Genomic DNA, 13,865 nt, shown 5'->3' with positions numbered 1-13,865 from the left:
TACATATATCAAATAACAGTTTACCGTGATGTTCTCACTTTCACCATCTACAAAGCTTTATGCCCAAAGAAAAATGGCCTCCGTGTTATAGTATTGCTTCATCTAATACTTTACCCGTCAATATATTCTCAACAAAAATATAAAAGCAACATGTAAAGTGTTGGCCCCATGTTTCATGAGCTGAAATAAAATATCCCAAACATTTTCCATAGGCACAAAAAGATCATTTCTCAAAAATGATGTGCACAAATTTGTTTACATCCCTGTTAGTGAGCATTTCTCCGTTGCCCAGATAATCCATCCACCTGACAGGTGTGGCATATCAATAAGCTGATTAACAGCATGATCATTACACAGGTGCACCTTGTGCTCGGGACAACAAAAGGTCACTCTAAAAATGTGCAGTTGTCACACGACACAAGGCCACAGATGTCTCAAGTTGAGGGAGTGTGCTAACTGCAGGAATGTCCACCAGAGCTGTTGCCAGAGAATGGAATGTCCATTGCTCTACCATAAGCCGCCTCCAACATTGTTTTGGAGAATTTGTCAGCACGTCCAGCCTCACAACCGCAGCCCACATGTAACCACGTCAGCCCAGGACCTTCTCCACCTGCGGGATCGTCTGAGACCAGCCACCCGGACAGCTGATGAAACTGAGGAGCATTTCTGTCTGTAATAAAGCACTTTTGTGGTGAAAACCTCATTCTAATTGGCTGGGCCTTGCTCCCCAGTGGGTGGGCCAGTCTCCCAAGTGGGTGGGCCTATGCCCTCCCAGGCCCACCCATGGCTGCGCTCCTGCCCAGTCATGTGACATCCATATAAAAGCCTAATTGATTTAATTTCAAATTACTGCGTTCCTTATATGAACTGTAACTCAGTAAAATCATTTACATTTTTGTTCAATATACATTATCCATACAGCACATTCATGTCGTCTGAGTGTAAAAAGGTACACAGCACATCCAAAACGAACCGTCAATTGAGTGCATCATTCTGTTCCAATGACTATACTTACACAGTAGGCTACCTGCCCACTGTTTTTTTCATCATGAATCCTTCATGTATCCTTCCATTTTCTGTCAGTCCCCTGAGTCTGTGAATCTCAAACTCATAGGATTCAGTCTGCTCAACAAATACGGGCTGTTGCTATAGGAACCCCACTAATAATGAGCTCTATTATTCAAACACACAACAAAACACCGCTATCTGCAAACACAATGACGACTCCCTCGAGGAGGGTCTCTTTTCACTCCCAAATGACTGGCATCGGCTCCTCTTTCAAATTCTAAATAAGTGGGCTAATACAGTCAGACTAAAGAAATTGCTTTCACTGACCCTATGTTTAAAGAGATCATATTTCCATACAGGTGAGTAATAATTACCAAAAAGTTCACATAAAAACAGAGATTGGATGACTGGGCAATGAAAAAGTCAACTGAGCACTGAATTGAGGTGGTAATATTGCTGTCTGATTAGTTTTTCCACAAAAGTTTGGATTGTTTTGGACTCTAACATGTGCTTAGCTTCCCAGAAATGTAAGGAGGTTTCATGAGCGTGGGTCAGGACTGGAAAAGAAATATCCCGAAGCCCTCCGTGGGTCTAAAAATTCAATCCCTAAGGATGTGCCCGTCTTTCACAAAAAACAAACAAACATGTAGAGTCAAAAATAGCCCGGTTTTAGACCAGCAAGTGCCAGAGGTACACTATCTTTACATGCACTGGGAACTATACAGCAGTGCCATTATTCATTCAGTGTCTTTGTCCTTGCGTTCGCTGTAATATTTTTTTCCTCCTCTTCCTACATGTCTTATGATTAAGTAATGACCTGTTTATTTTCTCGACACACAAGCATTAACCACTCTACTGTACTATCAGAACACCATTACACACTGCGCCATGAGTTGTAACAGCGCAGGCCTGCCACAGCCCACTCTACACGGGGTATAGACCTAGGGAGGGCACACACACAGTCCATATTCAGACAAAAGGACAGTTCTCAGTTCGTGTGTGGTTGCTGTTGTTCCTTGACATTTCCTGGTGGCACATGTGACACGTGACTACGGGGAGCCAGGGATCACTCCAGCTATGAACAACATTCCATTACACCAGAGGGCACGTCTTGTATTAATCAGGAAAACGAGCCACCATAGGCAGGTAGGTGTGAGAGAGAGAGAGAAGCCTAGCACATCCATTTGCTGCAGCTGAAACCTGACTTTACTCTCAGTGTAACGTGGCTACAGCCTGTACATATTGACTGTCTAAGGCATTTTCAACCTCAAACATTTGTTTCTGGCAGAAATAGGAATTACTGCAGTATTCAGGTTTAGAGTACAGCTACAGTCAGCATGGTGGGGGAGGGATCTAACTTCTCTGGCTAGTGTGGGTTACATAATTTAGGCAGGAGCAGGGGGCGGCCTGCTTGGTTTACTGGAGAGGAGGGGTAGGGTAGGCTGGTTTCTCTGCAGCTGTGCAGCGCAGCATAAGGCTACGTGTTGCATAACGGGCAAAGTGAGCGGAGGAGGGAGCCATGCAGTTACTCGTATCTACCCCTGTGGCTGTAGATATAGGAATGCTGCCTGCGCTACTCCCCCCTCTAGCCTAACTCTAACACACCTCCCCCAACATTACTGTGGAGTAAAAATTGATAGAAAACCACCCCATATCCAGATGCGCTGGAATGTGGCATGTTTCAATGAGTAGCAAAATGAGAGGTAGAAAACAAACTTGACTCTTTCATATTTCAGAACAAGTTCACAATGAAAAGGGTAACAAACTAATTGCGCAAAACTGATACTCACATATCCCAATGCCTAACACCACCAGCTTGAGAGTGGAATTTGCACAGGCCTTTATCCACAATAGCAGGAAGTGCTAGCTTTGAGAAAGCACATTAAACTGCAATACATCAACCTTATTTGGAATACAATACAGAGAAAGTGACAACTGAGAAATTCATCCTGTGGCAAAGAAAATAGTTATTAAGAAGAGTTGATGCTCAGATTAGGGAGAGTGTGGACCTCCAATGAGAAAAATGACCATTTACAGTACACTCATAGAAAAAAGGGTTCCAAAGGGTTATTCGCCTGTCTCCATAGGAGCACCCTTTTGGGTTCCAGGTAGAACCCTTTGGGGTTCCAGGTAGAACCCTTTGTGTTCGACATGGAACCCAAAAATGATTCTTCCAAGGGTTCTCCTATGGAGACAGGCGAGGAACCCTTTTAGGTTATAGAAAGCACCTTTTTTTCTAAGAGTGTAATACTGACGAAAGCCCTGGCCTCTGCTTAAATAAAGGCTTTCTTGTGCAACAGGCACGCAGCTACAGTAGGACTTACCCTAAGCCTCTATTAGTGTTTGAGGTCAGACACATGAAATTAAACACACAAGTCCATTGTCTGTTCTTTTGTATCCTGGATGATTCATTAACCGCATATATTGACCAGGCATTAAATACCTGCTTATGCTATAGAATCTCTAAGCAAAATTATAGCAATCCACTATTACCATGTCATAAACTGCTTAGCAATCCCCATCATCAACAACAACGTGGTCCACTATCCTCTGAATGTTATCAATCAGATTTCAACTCCAAAAGAGCCCCACCATAACAGTAGGCCTACAGGCCATTAATAACAGTATGCCTACAATACATACATGCTCTGTTAACTGCATCTCTGCATTACTCAACTCAGGCTGATGTGGTAGGCCCAGTGACTGAGGCCCTGATTGATAGAGCCCTGTGTATTTATATAATGTGAGTTAGCATTGGTCTTCATCGCACGACGCTGCCATCTGGGAGACCTGAGAGAGATTGCATAAGAGGGGATGACTTGATGGAGACCTTATAAGGTTCCCGTAGCTGTGGGATTTGCAGATACACTCTCTGATTTCCTCTGCCTCTCCAGTGACGGAATGAATCGGAAGTCACATCAATTGACTGACTCAATTAGTGTGCAGGGAGTGAACGTCAAACAGCTGGCATCAATGAGTTATAATAGATTAGATTCTCTACTACCTGTTCATCCATCCACATACATGATGAGTTTTTAATCAATATAATGACACAGCTGGTGCCCCTAATAGCAAGTCACACTGTCTGGCATGACACAAACTATTGGCTTTCCATAAGCAAGTTGGTGTGTGTGTTATGCTTCTGTTTTATGGTGTTATATGGTGGTATACAGTGTTATAATGTAATATAGCCTAGCCCTTTTCATAGAAAGTCCAAGTTGGACCATAATCTGTTGGGTTTAAACCAATCAGAAGAGCAAAAAAAAAAGAGCTTCTAATAAGGAACTGCAGAGATAAGTGTTGCAAGGAGGAGAGGTTTTAACAGCCAAATAAGAGAAACACTTTCAGAAAACACTTCCAGAAAACACTCAGCAGTGGTGCATGGGTAAAATCACTGAGGAAGCCAAGCCAGGGGGACAAAAAGGCATTTACAACCTGTTGTGATAATTGTCCTGTTTCATCTATAACCTGTTCGTTTTTATCCCTTGCCTCCGTGATATATAGGCCCGAGGCCGAAACAATGAGAAGACACAGTGGCAGAATAAATTCAACCACACCTTAGTTTCATCATAAAACCAGAGAGCAACACCTGTCCACAAACAAACAGTTACATGACTTAATACAGCATGGTCAAGCAAGTTAATGTTTGACATTTTTGGACTACTAAACAACTACTGATTTAGAACCAGAGAGTTACCGCAAGTCACAAAAAAAACAGGAACTGCCCCACTACTCCAGCATCATTTCAACTTCAATATTTCATTATCTAATCACCTCCGTTTAGTCTAATATAGTGACAACTAAAAGATACCAAAAACAACTTAGTCCAATCAACGTAAGCAAAATATGATATGGCTGTCCATGGTACTTATTTGTGTGCGTGCAAGGAAAAAAAAACATGTGGACTTACCCAGAAACTCCAATGCTATCCTCCTCTCTTTCATGACTCTGTCATAACCTGAAAGTGTTTGTTGTCCTAGGCCACCTGGCTAAAATGCTTGCTCGCTAGCCTAACTTTCTTTCATTGGCAATGATGTGCCAGTCCAGCTAGTTAACATTAGCCTACTACATCTAGCTACGTATTAAACTTCCATCCTCTCAGACCAGGGGCACAATGTATGAATTTATGGTTAAATCAGAATCGCCATTATAATCATTGGCTAGGACAGATAATAAAGTTTTAAAAAAAATTTATTTTTATTTTTTTTAATATGTCCAAATTCCTATCTCCATCCATGGCTAATTTAGGAAAGGGACAATTTTAGCAAGCTAGCTAGCCACCGGAGGACAATTCTGTAAATAACGTTTAGCTTGTGATTGGTGTGAAGCCAAATCCAAACTGGCTTCCCATGTATGATTTTAGCATTTATTTTTATCAAGGGAAGCAAAATGCTCGCTGGCTTCCCTTGCATTCCATGCTAAGGGTGGCAACAATGTCATACTCTTTTTGACCAGACTGCATCAGATAGATGGCCTACATATACTGAGACAGAGGGGTGCTGTTTCGCTTGCTCGCATGATTTCTCCGGTGAGATACATTCAGCCTCTGGCGAATTGAAGGAAAATTATGAAAGACAGAGAGACGAAAGATGATTAAAAAAATAATAATAATCATAGTCGAATTTTTGGGAAAGCTTGGCATCCCTTGGAATCCATTAATACATGCCACTGAAAACACTGTGGGAAAACCGCAGGGGAGAAAATCTCACATGGGTGCTAGAGTACAGGTTGGGTGGTGGCGGTTGGTGAGGGTAGGTGGGTAGAATTGAAAACATTAACCAGCCGAGATACTTTATTCCACAGCCAACGGCGTTAAAACTCTAATAATAAAGTGTACAAGGATTTAACAGCACCTGTGCCAGAACATAACAGGATTCAGTTCGTTGGCGAGAGGGTTGCTTTTAGGATAGTTGTTGCAGTGGACACAACTCATTGCTGCTCTTAGATATGCAAGCAAACAAGTGACTTATTTGCATGCATCCTATTGGTTAAAAGCAGCCTGTATCACAGTTCAGATCAATGACCAATAGGAAAAGGACAGATCAGTGAAGACTGATCTCCCTCAATGTGAGCAAGACAAAGGAGCTGATCGGGAACTACAGGAAAAGGCGGGCCGAACAGGCCCCCATTAACATCGATGGGGCTGTAGTGGAGCGTGTCGAGAGTTTCAAGTTCCTTGGTGTCCACATCACAAACTAATTATCATGGTCCAAACATACCAAAATAGTCGTGAAGAGGGCATGAGAAAACATTTTCCCCCTCAGGAGACTGAAAAGATTTAGCATGGGTCCTCAGATCCTCAAAAGGTTCTCCTGCTGCACCATCGAGAGCATCTTGACCGGTTGCATCACCGCCTGGTATGGCAACTGCTCGGCATCTGACCGTAAAGCGCTACAGAGGGTTGAGTCAAACGGCCCAGGATATCCCTGGGGCCGAGGTCCCTGCCATCCAGGACCTATACAATAGGCAGTGTCAGAGGAAAGCCCATAAAATTGTCAGAGACTCCAGTTACCCTAGTTATATACTGCCGTACCGCTTGCCGTGTACGGCGAGGACCAAAAGGCTCTAGGACCAAAAGGCTCCTCAACAGCTTCTACCCCCAAGCCATAAGACTGCTGAACAATTAATAAAATCGCCATCGGACAATTTACACTGACCCCCTTTTGTGCATTGCTGCTACTCGCTGTTTATTTTCTATGCATAGTCACTTCACCCCCACCTACATGTACAAATTACCTTAACTAACCTGTACCCCCGCACACTGACTCGGAAGCCTCATTATTCTTATTGTGTTACTTTTTATTATTACTTTTTATTTTAGTCTACTTGGTAAATATTTTCTTAACACTTCTTGATCTGCACTGTTGGTGAAGGGCTTGTAAGTAATAATTTCATGATAAAGTCTACATTTGTTGTATTCGGTGCATGTGGCAAATAAAGTTTGATTTGATCCGTGGATGAGGTGTCAGTGAGCAGGTGTAGCAACACTGTAAATGGACACTGATACTACGCTCTACTCACCAGATCCCTGTGAAGCACCCAGTTGGCATGAAGGTAATGGATCCCGTCCAGAATCTGATATAGGAGAGACTTGACCATCCCTCTCGGCAGCTGCATGGGCTTCTTATTGGCCTTGGAGGCTCGGTGGAACTTGATGATGTGCTGAAAGGAGATCAGAGGGAGTGGTGTAGAGAAATGTATCAAGCAAAAGACTGAAAACACCTAGGTTTCACAATATAGACTACCGTTCAAAAGTTTGGGGTCACTTAGAAATGTCCTTGTTTTTGAAAGAAAAGCCAATTTTTTGTCCTTTAAAATAACATCAAATTGATCAGAAATGTAGTGTACACATTGTTAATGTTGTAAATTACAATTGTAGCTGGAAACGGCTGATTTTTAATGGAATATCTACATAGGCGTACAGAGGCCCATTTTCAGTAACTATCACTCATGTGTTCCAATGGCACATTGTGTTGGCTAATCCAAGTTTACCATTTTAAAAGGCTACATGTTCATGAGAAAACCCTTTTGCAATTATGTTAGCACAGCTGAAAACTGTTGTCCTGATTTATTTGTAATTTTTTTTAACCTTTATTTAACTAGGCAAGTCAGTTAAGAACAAATTATTATTTTCAATCCCCGAGCTGACAAGGTACAAATCTGCCATTCTGCCCCTGAACAGGCAGTTAACCCACTGCCTAGGCTGCCTAGGCCAGCATTACGGAGTCACCTCTCCACTGTTGACGTTGAGACTGGTGTTTTGAGGGAACTATTTAATGAATCTGCTAGTTGAGGACCTGTGAGGCGTCTGTTTCTCAAACTAGACACTAAGGTACTTGTCCTCTTGCTCAGTTGTGCACCGGGGCCTCCCACTCCTCTTTCTATTCTGGTTAGAGACAGTTTGCGCTGTTCTGTGAAGGGAGTAGTACACAGCGTTGTACGAGATCTTCAGTTTCTTGGCAATTTCTCGCATGGAATAGCCTTCATTTCTCAGAACAAGAACAGACTGCCGAATTTCAGAATAAAGGCCTTTGTTTCTGGCCATTTTGAGCCTGTAATCGAATCCACAAATGCTGATGCTACAGATACTCAACTAGTCTAAAGAAGGCCAGTTTTATTGTTTCTTTAATCAGGACAACAGTGTTCAGCTGTGCTAACATAATTGCTAAATAGTTTTCTAATGATCTATTAGCCTTTTAAAATGATAAACTTGGATTAGGTAACACAACATGCTATTGGAACACAGGAGTGATGGTTGCTGATAATGGGCCTCGGTACGCCTTATTTAGATATTCCATTAAAAATCAGCCGTTTCAAGCTACAATGGTCATTTACAACATTAACAATGTCTACACTGTATTTCTGGTCAATTTGATGTTATTTTAAAATTGACAAAAAAATTGCTTTTCTTTCAAAAACAAGAACATTTCTAAGAGACTCTAAACTTTTGAACGGTAGTGTACATAGATACATACATACATAAATGGTACAGACAGGAAAACATCAAGAACAAAGATGAAACAACCAACAGAACAGGTTGATGACACATCCAAACAAAGACAGGTTGTCTAACTGGCGGTCATGATGAATCACTTACCCAGAGATCATGCTCGGCATAGTCGAAAAGGAGCCAGACCTTTCTGTCACTGTGGGACAGGAACACTTTCTGCAGGGCAATCACGTTGGGGTGTTTCAGCTCTCGTAGCAGCTGGAACACACAGCAAGAGGTTACATGTATCTCCAATAGCAAAGAACACCTCTTTCAATGCACATTTATTAACCCACTGTGCACACACTGGTTAATTCAAAGTTGTTTCCACATCATTTCTGTGGAATAGATGTTGAATTGATGTCTATGACCAGTGCGAATTGCGAATTATTGCACTGACAAGAGTCATTCATGTCATTCAGGGTAAAAACATGAACTTTGAAAAATTACACTAAATCAGGTACATCAAGTATAACAGGAAACATCAAGTTTCCTGAGTTAGAATAGATTAGATTCTCTACTACCCGTTCATCCATCCACATACATGAGTTTGTTTTGTTACCAGGAACATATCTTTGCAACAGTCCACTACTCACAATTTTACTGTGTTCACAATATGACGACACAGCTGGTGTCCCTAATAGCAAGTCACACTGGCTGGCATGAGACAAACTATTGGCTTTCCATAAGCAAGTTGGCGTGTGTTATGCTTCTGTTTTATGGTGTTATACAGTGTTAAAACAACGTAATACTAACATTTTTTTATTTTTTTTTATTTAACCTTTATTTTACTAGGCAAGTCAGTTAAGAACAAATTCTTATTTTCAATGACGGCCCAACAGTGGGTTAACTGCCTTGTTCAGGGGCAGAACGACAGATTTTTACCTTATCAGCTCGGGGATTCGATCTAGCAACCTTTCAGTTACTGGCACAACGCTCTCAACGCTCTACCTGCCACCCCAAATATATAGCCTAGCCCTTTTCATAGAATGTCCCCATAATCTGTTGGGTTTAAGCCAATCAGAAGACGAAAAAAAAAAAAAAAAGTCACAATAAGAAGACTGTGGCAGAATAAATTCAACCACACCTTAGTTTCATCATAAAACCAGAGAGCAACACCTGTCCACAAACAAACAGTTACATTACTTAATACAGCATGGTCAAGCAAGTTAATGTTTGACATTTTTGGACTGCTAAACAACTATTGATTTAGAACCAGAGAGTTACCGCAAGTCACAAAAAAAACAGGAACTGCCCCACTACTCCAGCACCATTTCAACATCATCAAATGTGTATTTATTAGGGATCCCCATTGGTTGCTGCCAAGGCAGAGAAATATGTTGGTGCCGAATGAGCTAAAGACAAAACAGTAAATCATATAACATCCCTACACCATCACACATCCACAACACAAAATGTTCAATACCACCATACAACAATATCACAATGTGTGTGTATGCATGTGTGTCTGTACCTTTGTGTGTGTCTCTTCCACAGTCCCCATTGTTCCAAGAGGTGTATTTTTACCTGATTCTACTGCTTGCATCAGTTACCTGATGTGGAATAGAGTTCCATGTAGTCATGGTTCTATGTAGTAATGTGCACCTCCCATAGTCTGTTCTGGACTTGGGGACTGTGAACAGACCTCTGGTGGCATGTCTTGTGTGGTATACATGGGTGTCCGAGCTGTGTGCTAGTATTTTAAAACAGACAGCTCTGTACATGCACCTCTTCCAAAAACAATGAATGATGAAGTCACTTCCACTTTGAGCCATGAGAGATTGACATGCATGTCATTACTGTTAGCTCTCTGTGTACTTAAAGGTAATCCCTGTTATGAGCCAACTGCAATTTTCCCAAGTCCCTCTTTGTGGCACCTGAACACACTACTGAACAGCAGTCCAGGTGCGACAAAACTAAGGCCTGTAGGACCTGCCTTGTTGATAGTGTTGTTTATAAGGCAGAACAGTGCCTTACCATGGACAGACTTCTCCCCATCCTAGATTAACTGAATCAAGCAATTATTAACTCATTAACCTGGGGCACCATGGGAAAACTAGTTTTTATTGAGTTTCTATTTCCAAAATTAACTCAAAGAATATCAGAATATCGATTTTACAACAGCCGCTAATTAACAAGTTGCCTCTACCAATCTCCTTCTGAACGTCGTATAGCCCGTGAATCTGCACGGACCCGGGTCTCACCAATGAATTCGTTCCACACCAATCTTAGTTGAATATGTATTTACTAAAAAGCTCAAATGATGATAAAAAGATACACATAGACAAAACACATTATAGGCTATTGATTAGAACTATGTATAACGGGCCAACACACTATGGCGCGTGTTACCCACGATGGAGATTTCAATAGAGAGAGAAAACAAAGTACACAAGAGAAATATACATTTGGGTGAATTTGTCAGCTATGCTATTCTAACTCTAGCCTTGCCCCAAACTGCCACTCTTATGGGTCAGAATATAATGATGTAATTACGTGGGGATCATCTCCGAGGATTCTCTGCGTAGGCCTTCAGCTGTTCGATGACGCGCTACTCCGGCGCACCTCTCTGAGAGTCCTCCCGATGTCAGTGTCCTTTTGGGCTTAGGAGTCTGTTCCCTCACCCTTTGCTCTGGAAGGGGTCTTCTGAGGACAGACAGCTCTGTAGCTCACAGCATAGGAATGAAACCCTTTAGATACCACAATTCGATGGGAGATGGAGGCTAGGTGGTTCGACTTGAATTCACCCGCTTAGACACAGCTACTCATCCGTAGCTTGGGTAGAAAAGGATTTCCTTGTCCTCAAACTTGCGTTACGTTCTGGGTTCGTTGACTTTTTAGACCTTGCTGCAGCTGGGGTCACGTAGTCCTCCTGTAAATTCTATACTCACAGGTTTTATACCCTTGGGTCAGAAGTGGGCGTAACCGCCTTTAGGGCAATTCTCTGGGCGTACCAAGTTAATGAGGCAAGGTCTAGATTTGATTCAAATCCAAATTTAGACAACTAACTTAACATTTCATCTTCCCCAAAACCTTCTCTTTGATTTGGATATTTTCCATATAACGTACAATGTATAAACATCAAACATATACTAGGAAAACTCTTCACATTACAATGTTTTCGTAATAACGTAATCTATTAACCTTTAATAACAAAACAAAAATGACATACATTTTCATATTCCATCTATCGTCATGACCACCATTGTGGCTGACGGAAACCATTGTTCCAAAGTCCCTTTATTTCATGTTTAATGTTCTGAGGCTGGTTCTCCATAGTAACAGGACAAAGGAATTTGTCTGTAGCCTGAGATTTACCAGGGGCGTGAGGGTTTATAAAACCCCCCACATCTTCAGACCCCTAGATCTCTCCTCCTCTGTTGGGGTTGAGAGATAATCTGGAGGGTTGTGGTCTCCTGTAACCTGACCTGGTCAGGACAGCCATGACAACAGCTACCCTGGGGAATTCCTGATTCTACCTGGATATTGTTTGAGAGGATTCCATGAAAGATCACCCTCCGTGTTCTGTTAGACAAGTAACTCTTTATCCAAATTATAGCAGTGTAAAGCCCTTATACATACGTTTTTCCAGCAGCATACTATGATCGATAATGTCAAAAGCTGCACTGAAGTCTAACAAGACAGCCCCCCCAATAATTTTATCATTAATTTCCCTCAGCCAATCATCAGTCATTTGTGTAAGTGCTGTGCTTGTTGAGTGTCCTTCCCTATAAGTGTGCTAAAAGTCGGTTGTTTACTGTGAAATAGCATCGTATCTGGTCAAACACAATATTTTCCAGAATTTACTAAGGGTTGGTAACAGGCTGATTGGTCGGCCATTTGAGCCAGTAAAGGGGGCTTTACTATTCTTGGGTAGCGGAATGACTTTCGCTTCCCTCCAGGCCTGGGGGCACACACTTTCTAGTAGGCTTAAATTGAAGATGTGGCAAATAGGAGTGGCAATATCACCCGCTATTATCCTCAGTAATTTGCCATCCAGATTGTCAGACCCTGGTGGCTTGTCATTGTTGATAGACAACAATAACTTTTTCCCCTCTTCCACAATGACTTTATGGGATTCAAAAGTATAATTTTTGTCTTTCATAATTTGGTCAGATATACTTGCATGTGTAGTGTCAGTGTTTGTTGCTGGCATGTTTGTTTATCTTGCCAATGAAAATGTCATTAAAGTAGTTAGCAATATCAGTGGGTTTTGTGATGAATGAGCCATCTATGTTTAGTCACATGTTCCCTCATCTGATTAAAGTGGTGTGGAAATCCCTCATGAATTTCACTCAATTTCAGTCTTCCTTTTTGTTTAATTTCCCTTTCTCAGTTGAATGAAGTCAAGCCCATGGTTTGTCTCTTTATCGGTTAGGTGTTCCGGTGAGCTAGGACATGAGAGATTTATAACAGGCATAAAAAGTAGCCTACAGCATGTAGGACACCTGTTACACTTGATGCACCTGATTAGTGTAATTTTTCAAGGTTCATGTCTTAACCTTGAATGACATGAATGACTCGTCAGTGCAATCATTCACAATGTGTTCCCACTGGGCAGAGTTGTCAATTCAACGTCTATTTCACATTGGTTCAATGTAATTTCATTGAAATGATGTAGAAACAACATTGAATTAACCAGTGTTCACACAGTGTTGTAAATAAGCGCTGGTGCACTATATCTAAGGAAGTCTCAAGCTATTTCTCACCTGAGGTTGTGTATATCATGATAAGCTGTAGATCACACTGCCTACCGAGAGAGTTCTCATCTGTTATCTTCGTAGCTGTTTACATACCACCTCAGTCAGTCAGAGGTACCAAGATACCATTGAATTAGCTGTATTCCGCCATAAGCAAACAAGAAAACGCTACACCCAGAGGCGACGCTCCTAGTAGCCGGAGACTTTAATGCAAGGAAACTTAAATCAGTTTTACCTACTTTCTATCAACATGTTAAATGTGCAACCAGAGGGAAATTAACTCTGGACCACCTTTACTCCACACACAGAGATGCATACAAAGCTCTCCCTCGCCCTACATTTGGCAAATCTGACCATAATTCCATCCTCCTGATTCCTGCTTACAAGCAACAATTAAAGCAGGAAGCACCAGTGAAGCAGATGCTAAACTACAGGATTGTTTTGCTAGCACAGACTGGAATATGTTCTGGGATTCCTCCAATGGCATTTTCGGAGTACACCACACCTGTCATTGGCTTCATCAATAAGTGCATTGAGGACGTCGTCCCCACAGTGACTGTACGTACATACTAGAGGTCGACCGATTAATCGGAACGGCCGATTAATTAGGGCCGATTTAAAGTTTTCATAACAATCGTTAATCGGCATTTTTGGACACAGATTATGGC

General features: G+C 41.8%; 1 protein-coding gene across 2 annotated transcripts in view; it reads right to left on the bottom strand.

The window, feature by feature from the left end:
• The window catches only part of cdk19 (cyclin-dependent kinase 19), a 62,839-nt gene that overhangs the window by 18,157 nt on the left and 30,817 nt on the right, over positions 1 to 13,865 (bottom strand). For both annotated transcript variants that reach the window (XM_021600289.2, XM_036975691.1), the window contains 2 exons: positions 8,606 to 8,716; positions 7,030 to 7,170 (listed from right to left, as the gene is read on the bottom strand). In XM_021600289.2, the coding sequence (XP_021455964.1) occupies positions 7,030 to 7,170; positions 8,606 to 8,716 (252 nt within the window). The remainder of the gene's footprint in view (positions 1 to 7,029; positions 7,171 to 8,605; positions 8,717 to 13,865) is intronic.

The sequence above is a fragment of the Oncorhynchus mykiss genome, chromosome 4, assembly GCF_013265735.2.
Source record: "Oncorhynchus mykiss isolate Arlee chromosome 4, USDA_OmykA_1.1, whole genome shotgun sequence".
NCBI classification, from domain to species: Eukaryota; Metazoa; Chordata; class Actinopteri; order Salmoniformes; family Salmonidae; genus Oncorhynchus; species Oncorhynchus mykiss.
This window is presented reverse-complemented; position numbering and strand designations above follow the sequence as displayed.